This window comes from Pinus tabuliformis, chromosome 9, assembly GCF_031772625.1.
Source record: "Pinus tabuliformis cultivar Carrire ecotype Pingquan chromosome 9, CPIR1, whole genome shotgun sequence".
NCBI classification, from domain to species: Eukaryota; Viridiplantae; Streptophyta; class Pinopsida; order Pinales; family Pinaceae; genus Pinus; species Pinus tabuliformis.
The window spans coordinates 1853071444-1853082754 of NC_142307.1; the positions used below are offsets into that span (position 1 = coordinate 1853071444).

General features: G+C 40.0%; 1 protein-coding gene across 1 annotated transcript; it reads right to left on the reverse strand.

Annotated features, from left to right (window-relative positions):
• Positions 1-1573: 1573 nt before the first annotated feature.
• Positions 1574-7467, reverse strand: LOC149156254 (uncharacterized). Its single transcript, XM_089444699.1, has 3 exons — positions 5801-7467; positions 4415-5717; positions 1574-4300 (listed from the first exon to the last, which is right to left on the reverse strand). Exons 1-3 carry the CDS (start codon positions 7465-7467, stop codon positions 1574-1576), a joined length of 5697 nt encoding a protein of 1898 aa, XP_089300825.1.
• Between the last annotated feature and the right edge of the window lie 3844 nt (positions 7468-11311).

Consider the following 11311-nt stretch of genomic DNA (forward strand, 5'->3'; position numbering starts at 1 on the left):
AATCTGATAAATGAAGTTAGTGAGAGAGGATGCACTATTGGTTAAAATAAAATAACAAATTTGATAATAGTTGTTATTATCGCTTATATATAAAAAATTTAGTTAAAATAAAAAAATTAACATTTTATATTTTACTAAACAATGTAATAAAGCGATTAAAACTAGAATAAAGCTTCAAGTTTACATAACCTTGGAAATTTTTATATATGTATTTTTATTTTTTATTTTTTAAATAAATATTTATGAACATTAATATCCAAATACTTAATATATAATAATATTATATATATTTTAATATAATAGACATTATATAGCAATTTTGTTAAATAGAGTAAATCTCCTCTACATTGGCTATTAATTTATTTGAAATAAAATCAATTTATAATACTCCCTAAAAGGTGCTTAAACAGTGGGGTAGATTGCACTAATTGACAGAAATGCGGTTTACTGTCAATGCGGTTTACTTAATAAGAAATGCCTTCGAAAATACCAAATGGCATTTTGCATAGAAGGTTGTATGACAAAAATTAGAACGTGATTTGGTAGGAGCATGGGAGAGGACGGTATAGAGGTTTTTAGATGCATGGTAGTTTTGGGAAGGATAACCCAATCTGAACATAGCGACAAATGAAATAAGGTATGAATCGGGCTAGAAAATACCTTTATCATAAAGAGTCAATGATGTCGATTTATAAGCAGAAAAAATAACATCTCATTATATCAACCACTCCAATATTCCCTAGATAAATATTTTTTATTTAATTTTATTGTTTTGAATTTTCCCCTGATTTCTTGAACAATTCCTAGGGTATCCACGTATGACACTACGTTTAACAAGTCGCCATTTGTCTACTGATTCGTATACTCCATGATTTGACCAGGCCACTGTTGCTCATTGCAAGCTGAATCCTCCTCTGAGAGACTCAGACTACATCGGTTTGCAGTGTATTAATGATCTCATCTGCTGATTCATTGCTTTTCATATTTATTGAGTGATAAATGTGGATGTTGATCTGCATATTTAGCGATTGTGACAGAAGAGGCACAGTGCATCAGTCATGTCAGGATCGCGATGACAGTTTGGTGATGTTCGCAACGCGGTTGACAGTGGGGCATTCAACCTGGAAACACATGGCAATCGTTGAAAATGAAACGGATGAAGGGATTATCGTTGCCTGTATATTTTAGGAGGGGCAGGTTTTCGGCAGCGTCACATGATGAGAATGCTAGAGTTTGTCATATGGGAGCAACGTTTTCTTTGATAATTGATTATTTTGGATTTTTTGATGTAGAAATTTTGTGGAAAATTTTGAGGTTTTTTTTTTTCCACTGGAAAAATCAGTAATTTTCATTAATATTAGAAAATTACATATAGTAGATGCCATGGCATTACTGTATTGTTCATACAAAATTCACCTCATCAAGGTGTTGTTCAGAAGGTAGTTGCAAAATTGAGTTGTGTACATTCATCTGGCTGTTCAGCCTATTCGCTATCCAAAAAGGATTCTGTTTTATAAACAATATATCCATTGTTCTATACATTTCATCATATCAAAAAAGTCTCCATTAACTGTCAGCTATCGGGACTATTGTCCCTCTGTTCTCTCTGATCTATGTATGGCCTGTGGTAAAATTGATGCTCTTCTGTTCCATTCTGCTCCACTATTAGCCATTCGCCTCTGGGAAGTGTCGAGGCCTCTTTGGATAATTTGTCAGCCTCGCTGTTATGCTCTCTGTAAATGTGTAAACAAGAGAAATGGTTAAAAGCTGCTTTGAGAGTGAGTGCATCATGTAATATATTGCTGAGTGTGTGTGTATGACAAGTAGTGACATTGTTAATCCAGTTAACGACCACCATTGAATCCCCAAATACATTGATCTTTGTGTGTTGATGCGATAATGCAAAGTGAAGTAGATTGCGGATAGCAGAAAGCTCAGCATAGTTATTTGATCCATTTCCGAAACCCATTTTTGCAAGGTATCGATGGTGTTCGTTTATATGCAGAACAAAACCCCCTCCACACCCAGCTTGGTTTGCTGCTCCGTCGAAGAAAGCCCACGGGGTGGTTCTGTCGATGTTGGGCATGGGCTGTATGGTTCTTGGTCTAGGAGGAGGTGGATCAGGTAGCTCATGATAAGCAGCGATGATGGTGGCTTCTACCCGGCTCCATGATATCAATCGATCTTCAAAGATAGCCCGATTCCGTGCGAGCCAGATATGCCATGTAGCCACAGGGGGAAGGTTTTGAAGTTTTGTGCCCGGATGACTGTGTGACCAAGCATCCCATGCGCTCGGTATATCGTTCCCAGTCCAATTGCCAGCTATGCCCAACTGGTTGCAGATGTTGCTCCATAGATTGTGGATAACAGGGCAGAGGAGGAAAATATGATCCAAGTTCTCTGATGCATTTTTACAGAAAGTACACCATGATGGGCCGTAGATGGCTCTGCGGGTAAGATGATCACCTGTGGGAACAATACCATTGAGGGCGCACCAAAAGAAAAGTTTGGAGCGGGGTGGAGCCTTGAGCTTCCAAATGGTTTGCCACCATGAATGAATCGGATCAGGTATTCTGTGAGATATGAGTGCTTTGTATCCAAATTTTGGAGCATATATACCATGATCCGCAATGCACCAAATAAGTTCGTCCGGACCTTGTTTGATTCGAATGTGTGATTCTGATAATGCCTCAGTATAGTGATCCCATTCCTGATGCCATTGAAGAGGGAGATCCAGCTGCTGGGCAGATTTCCAAGCTTGGGTGAAGATATCAGAGCGCTGCTGATCGGCGATCTGTGCGAAATGCCGGATGTCCCGGGCCTGAAGATGAGTAATAAGATCCCGATTTAGGATGTGTCTACCCCCACTGTTGATCCATGGGTCCAAGCCAATCCTGCCTGTCAAACCATCATTTATTCGCCAAGCTAGATTGTCTCGAATGAGGGGAAGGGATTGTATCAAGGCCTTCCAGACCGATGAACATCCCTTTGATGACCAAGTTGGTAGTCGGGCCCAATCCAGAATATTTTGGGGCCATATGTATTTATAATAGGCTACCTGTGTCCAAAGGTTTTGGCTAGTAAGCAGAGTCCAACCCATCTTGGCAGCCAGTGCCTTGGCAAAGTCAGGTAGGTCTTTGAGCCCCCATCCTCCCCATTTTTTGGGCAAAGAGATTTTCTTCCAGCTGATCCATGCAAAGATTCTTTTGTCCTGACTCCCATTCCAGAGGTATCGATTGCACAGCTGCTGTATCCGCCCCAGGATATTCCTCGGTATCCAGGCTAGTGCCATCCAGAATACCGGGGTAGCCTCTAGCACAGATTTAATGAGCACCAATCTGCCAGCCCTAGAGAGATATCTGTAGCTCCATCCAGTGAGTCTTTTTTCCAATTTGGCAACCAACCAGACCCAATCAGCTATCCTTTGGCAAGTTGGCTTCAGATTGAACCCCAGGTATTTGAGACCTCTATCCAGAGGGTGGACCGAGTAGGGGAATGTCTGTAGGGCTGTCTGGGTCTCCTGAACAGATGTGCGAGCACAGGTGATGGTTGATTTCATCTGATTTGGCAGCATACCAGTAGCTGCGGAAAAAAGTTGCAGGATCTTTGAGAAGGTCCGAGAGTCTCGTACACTGCCATCTAGAAGTATAAGGACATCATCCACAAAAAGTAGATGAGTAAGATAGCATAGGTCGGTTATGCGAAGACCCCCAATGTCTCCATCCCGCTTAGCAGAATCCATGAGGCGACTGAGACCTTCCATGACCAAGAGGAAGAGAAGGGGCGATAGGGGACACCCCTGCCTCAAGCCCCTTTCAGAGTGGAAAAAAGTAGAGGCCGAGCCATTAATGAGGATACTGAAGGATGGTGAGGTTATGCAGGCCATGATCCAAGTGATGAAGGCGTGTGGGAACCCCAGATGAATGAGGATCATTTTGAGATAGAGCCAGCTGACTCGGTCGAAGGCTTTGGAAAGATCGATTTTGAGGAGGATGGCTTTTAGGTTCTTCGACCAGATGGAGTGTAGGGCTTCTTGAGCGAGTCCAATGGCCTCGTGGATCTGCCTAGATTCTAGAAATGCAAATTGCTGCGGGGCAATGGATCGGGAGAGGATAGGTCTAAGACGATTTGCAATGGTCTTAGAGATGATTTTATAGAGGCAGTTACACAAAGAGATGGGCCTGTAATCATCAAAGGATGCCGGGGAGTCTGATTTGGGAATGAGAGCAATGAATGTAGAATTGATAGCATGATATATGGATCCTGTAGTCCGGCTCTCCTCGACCACCCGCAGCAGGTCCTGTCCCAATACATCGAAGAAGGCTGTGTAGAATTCAATGGTCCAACCATCCGGGCCAGGGCTTTTGTCTTTTTTGAACCATTTCAGCACTCCTTCGAGTTCCTCAGCAGATACCGGGTCAGTTAAAGCCTCCACATCATCTTCCTCCACGAATCTCGGGAAGTGGTTAGCCACATTAATGATATCAAGTAGGTTGGCTTCCCGTGGGCTCTTGTAGAGATTCCTGAAATGGGTGGTGCCCAGGTGAGCGAGCTTGTTAAAATTGTCTGCGAAGTCGCCATCCGGGGAGGGGAGCTTCCAGATTGTATTAGATACTTTCCTGCACTTTGCAAAGTTATGAAAAAACTTTGTGTTGTCATCCCCAGCTTGTATCCATAAAGCTCGGCTCCTTAATCTAATGGATTCCTCTCTCTCTTTGAGGATCTTAGATTTTTGATTCTCAAGGTCAATAAGCCTGCATTTGTCTGCTGCTGAGATGAACCCCAATCCTCTGTCATCGGTGAGTGAACATAAATCAGCTTCAATTTGGGAGAGCTGTGCTGATTCACGTTCCAATTTCTCCTTTGCCCACTTAATAGAAATATGTTTTATTTCTGAGAGGTTCCTGCAGAACCCTTTGGCGAGAGATTCAGAGTCATTGATGGGATGTGCGGTCCAGTATTCCTTTATCAGCTTGATATATGATGGATCCTTCAGCCAAATGGGATTGAATTTGAAGGGTGCCTTTGGTTTCTTGGAGGGACCCTGAATCTCCAGGTATATAGGATTGTGGTCCGATAACCCCCCCGAGCCAACCCATTGTCTGAAGAGATGCAGGCGCTGTAGAAGAGTCCCCTTTAGAAGAAATCTGTCAAGTCTGCGTGCAAGTGCAGCATCCCCAACCCGTCGGTTCCGCCAAGTAGGAAGGAGACGCTGCATTGGTATATCCGAGAAATTTGATTGCTCCAGCAGATTGGTCATATAATCAGTGATAGGGTCGATTTGTGCTTCTGAGCCCCATGACTCCCTGAAACCCAGAGAGAAATTGAGGTCTCCTCCAATAATAACATGGTCTTCATTCATCAAGGGGAGATGTAGAATATGCTGCCAGAACGATTCTCTCTGGGAGCAGGGAGCATATATATTGACAATTCTGAGATCCATGCCGAGTTCAGCAGAGAAAAAATCCAAACCAATGAACCCTGCACCCCCCCAGGTCGAATTCATTTTAATGGAGCGAGGGTTAATTCCAATGGCTAGACCCCCAGATCGTCCCACAGCATCATTGGCATAAAAGCTCCATCCAGGGGCCGTGGCTTGCATGGCTCGAGTAATCTGATCTGCAGAGCAGAGAGTCTCTTGTAGCATGATAATGTCAATAGGCTCAGTTTCAATGAGCCGCTTCATGGCTAGTTTTTTGGAGGAACTAGCCAGTCCTCTGCAGTTAAAGGATAGGCACTTCATGGGGGAACACCTCTCGGGGTGTGTCCTGCTCTAAGGACCCCGTCAATGGTCGATTGCCGGCCAGATACCACCTCTGCCCCAGCTTGTTTAATGGCCTTTGATAGATGGGATTTTCTCCCTCTGGTATTCAATGAAACCCCCTCAGGAATAACAATGCCCAGACCCGAATGTCCGGCTGATAGCTCTTTGGCAGGATTCCTAGACCGGAGAAAATATGGATGAGGTGGGGAGGACGGGCGCGGGGAGGAGCAAGTCTCAGGGGATGTTGTGGAAATAATGGGATCAGTGCAGGTAAGTGGAGATGATGATAAAGTGCAGTGAATCATGGAGATTTGTGTAGAGGGACCAATGACATGATTAACATCAAACGAAGAATGCAAAGATGGGGTAAGAGAACCTGAGATCATACCCGCTTCTGCCGCCGAGCGAGCCCTGGTTTTTGGAGGCGAGGGTCGCCGGAGTCCTGTATCGACCGCGGGAGATGAAGCCGAAGGGGGCGGGCCCGCAGAGGGAGGGCGAGAAATGTTGGGGGATGCCGTCCTGGTAGATGCCGGGGTGCCTTTCGGTGTGTCTTCTGCTTTCTTGTTGAGTGGGCAGTCCTTCGCAAGGTGCCCCACTTTATGGCATCGTCTGCAGCGGAAGGGGACTCCTTCATAGTCCAACAACTGCACTCTGATACACCTTCCCCACTGAAGCGTGATCTGTTCCTCGAGTCCTTCTCGTGTGTCCAGATGAACCAAGATCCGTGCAAGTGTTCGATTCCCAGATTCCACATATGTGCGATCGTAGTCCAGATAAGTCCCCAGGGCATTGCCAACCTTAATGAAAACTTCTTCATCCCAGAATGGTATTGGTAGTCCTGGGAGTCGAACCCAGATTGGTCCGGCACCGAGCTGCTCCCGCTCTGGATCGAAGAGGGGATTCCAGCGCTTGAGGAGGACCGGGGCCATTTCAATATGCCAGTATCGGCCCAAAACAAGGTTAGTCTGACTTACCTTGGAAAATTTAAGGGAGAACCATCCTCTGGGGAGGACATGGACCTCTGGTAGGTCGAAAAGCACTCCGCCCCAGATCTCCTTTACCCATAGATTTAGCCTCTGCCTCGAGTATGTCCTACCCCTGACGTGCCCTACCAACACGGTGTTCGCAATGTCCATATAATCACCGAGAGGCCTCGATTCGTCGAATTTGATGGAGATGTCCCTTGCCGTAGACCTGACACACTTTGCCTTCTTTGTCCCGGAACGGGGGGCCGACGGATGATCCACCAGGGGATTTGTAATGCCTTCCCGGGATGGGGGGATTGTGGGGTGAATAACGACCGCAGGAGTCTCAAAGCATCCAGAAGGGCGGATTCCTGAGACAGAGGGTTGTGATGCAGGAGTAGCAGCCGGCGGGGGGAAAGGCACTGATAGGAGGGGCGGGGCCTGTGGATCAAACGAGGGCGAGGGGGGTGTATGTGAGGCCAAGAATTGCAGAGAGCCCGGCGAGAGCGGAGGGACCTCAAATGGCGGAGATTCAATAGGAAATGCTTCTGCAGAGGATGGAATGGTTTGATAAGCTGCTGTCGAGACGGAGGACGGGAATGGAGGGCGCGCTGGAATAGTTGAGGATGTGGAAGGCGTGAACTGTGAGCGAGAGGCAAAACTAGGTTTCCCAAAGATAGCTTTGTCCGGCGAGGGATCCGCCGAGTAATCCACCGCTTCATGCTCCAAGTCATCCATAACTGACTCTTTGTCGGCGACCGAAAATGACAGGTGAGGAAACCGATGGTGGAGCTGCAGCTGTAGAGATCCTGAGCCGTGACCGCAGCGGTTGTGACCTAGACGAGGAGGGCTGTCGAAACCTAGCCCCTACGAACCGCAGGAGATGCGCGAGTAAACCCTAGCCCTGTCCTTTTCGCGAGCGATCCATCCTCTTTCCACCTCCCTGGAAAATTTTGAGGTTAAATATTGATTTGTGTTATTTAAATTGGTTTCATTGTATATATGTATATATGGATCCAACATTCTGAAAAATCTGAAAAAAATTCGATTGTACAAAAATTATCCATAAACTTATAATTTCAATAAATTTTTATCAATCTTATTGAAAATAATTCATGATTTATGTGAAATAAATCATGATTTAGGTGGACTGGATCCAACGCTCTGAAAAATCTCAAAAAACTTCGATTGTACAAAAATTATCCATAAAGTGATAATTTCAATAAATTTCTATCAATCTCATTGAAAATAATTCATGATTTAGGTGAAATAGACCCTCATTTAGGTGGACTAGACCATGATAGTAAAGATAGTTCTAATAATCATATAGAAACAATATGTGGACTTTAATGGATGGCGCGGTCCACGCTTGGCATGGTGACAATGGCACACGACTCTAATGTTTGGTGGAGAAATCGGTGATATGTTCGATTCGATCGCTGAAAATGAAACATGTGGTGCGCAATACTTATAACACGTTGTGTGTTCAAATATTATGTGATTATATAATTCAACTCTAATAGTCCAATTTATCTCTAATGTTTTTTTACTTTAGTTATATGATTTTTTTAAATTTAAAAATAAAAATAAATTTTATTTAATATATTTTATAATTTCAACTTATAATTATAATAAATCCTTAGTAAATTTTTAATAAAATAGATTAAAAATGCACTCCAAACTAAAATATAGAAAAATCAATCTATAATACTTAGGAAACGATTAAATAATTCCATTGTAAATCATTACAACACTATTAAATAATTCGATATCAATTGGGCAGCTGTGAAATGTGATCTGGCTGAGGGTCGGATGAAGGTCAAAATAGGATCGAGTACAACAGGTTTGGGAACGAGTAATGAAGTTGAGTTTTTAGTTTTTCCATGCATTTAATATTTAACCATATATAGCAATTACTTATATTCATATAAGTAACGGAAGAATCTAGTATTTGCTTTCATTAACTTATTGATAACATGATTTTTAAATTTTTAAATTGGTTTATTATATGGTGTAAATTTATATAAATTTAAAAAAAAAAAAAAAAATCTTACGTTTTATAATATATATCAAACCTAAATTCAATTATAATATATTTTTAATTTTAAGTAAATAAATATAATATATTTTAATTTTTTTTCTTTTTTTTTTAAAGTATATTTATGCTTTTTTTTTTTTTCCCTTTCGCTGGTTTTCTTTTTAACTGACCACAAGTCTGAGCGTAGACAATAATGTAGAACACCTTGTGTGGCTAAAGGCTTCAATCACAATAAGAATGGATTTGTTAAATGGTTAATGGCCAAAGGTGAGATAGTATCAATGTAGTGAAAAAGTTTATTTATGCATGTCAAATAGTCTAAGATATTTGGAATATAGTAATAGAATATATTTTAGTAATATAGATTTATATTGTACAATGTATGAATATATAATATGGTTGGTTAGGGCCTTGCTTGTATACTAGGAAAGGTACCCCTTCGTGAATCAGCATGCTCTTTGGGATATGTCTGTTCAATAAGTAATTGTTATTTAATTAATCATTATCCTTCTTATTATTATTTTTCTTATTTTTAAATATTATATTCATAACAATATCTACATATGTTAACATTTTATAGGATAAACATGGAAGTTGTAATAATACAAACATACTATATTCCTAAGAGACATTACTAGTAAGATAAATAATACTATTGCACAAAATTTATTTGGCTTACCAAACTTAATGGAAAATTATATATTTGGTTATTATTATTTATAATATTTTATAACGTTAGCAATTAATAGAGAAAATTGAATTATATTTCTAGAGAAACACTCATTACTGTCCAATGGTTGTTGTTTATGAATTCCATGTGCTCTTCAAAGACGATAATGGTTGGTTATAAATATCTCTCTCTTTCTCTCTCTATATATATGTGTGTGTGTGTGTGTGTGTTGTAATAAGAAACAACTAGCAAAAGTTCATAGATGTCTTTACATAAAGTGAAAGATTACCACCAGCTTTAACAATACCTATATCTTGATAAATTATATGTCCACAATAATTTATAATGATTTTTATGGGGTATGCATAGGAGTATAATGATTTTTATCAATTCGATAGAGAAATAACATGTATTTAGAAAAACGATGCAATAAACTATATAATAAATTAGTCATTTATGTGTCTTTGTGTGTGTTATATCAATGAATTCCAAAGAGATGATTTCATTCAAAACTTATCCATGAATTTATCATGTATTGGGGTCTCCATTCGCTGATAACAAGTTTTCTTAACTCAAGAATTGATGAAGGTCACATGAACTAGGATTAAATTACCTTATTTTCTCATGTGATTTCACTTAGATAGACTTTGTTGCATAGTTTGAACGACCAACCATTCAACCACCATAATTTGAATACCCCTATTGGTGATCTAAATAAATAAATAAATATGGTATGCAATAGTAAGTTATGGGGTGGGAATGAATTGAGATTTCATATTCGTAAATGTAGACAAAAATGGTAATATATTGGGTAGAAAGTGGAGAGACATTCTCAATATGTCACACCTAGAGTTTTGTTAATCTTGCAAGGGTTCATAAATTCCCCCCTTAAGTTCACCAATGTCAAGGTAGTTGACACAGTGAGCTAAACATATTTGAGCCATAATTTTCTAAGAAAATATAATGGCACCTCCTTAACAGTATATAAACTTTTATCAAAAACTATCTTATAGTCTATGAATGGTTTCTATGTGAAATATCCTTAGCAAATATGTTTCTTCTGCATTGGAGGGTGTAAACCATTTCGATGGTTAGAAAACAAGGTCAGAAATGTTGCTTTGAAATTTATATGTCCAAATTAGATTCTATCTAACCATGTCCTTTATATATTCAAGCATCCTAGATTATATTTAGAAATGTTAAATCATTAGCATTAGGAATTACTAATGGAAAATAAAATTACTTTAGATGATGATGTAGTGATTGAAGGACATGATAGAGTTATAGTGTTTCTAAAACCCCATATTAGGTTTCTCAATCACTCATGGTCATTACTAATTTTGATATTTGCATATTTATTTAGAGATCATGGTTAAGTCTATTTTCATTTAGACTTTTTCATGTGCAAGCTTCATGATAATGTAATTTATTTATTTATTAGAAAATGAATAAAATAACTTTTATTTATTTTTATAATTTGAAGAATTTTGGGAGAAGAAGAAAAAATCACGTTATAAGAAAACCTACCTTGAACCAATACACGATACTCTTAACAACAACAATGTCCTCATAGCAATGAAATGAAAAAAAATATTATTAAATAACAACACATTCACATTGAAGCAATTACATGGATTTGGCTATATAATACAACACTATTATAACTAGCCTAGATCCACCTAATTCTGGATCTATTATGTGCCAAGAGTGATCAAATATCTAGAGGTGAAAAATTCTTTTTCGAGTGTATAATTTGAGGAAATGTTTGCACCTCGAGATATTTGATCCCTCTTAGCACATGATAGATCTAAGGTTAGATGGATCTAGGTTGGTTCTAGCTCAGGGAAACAATGTCACATGTTTAGATTATCATT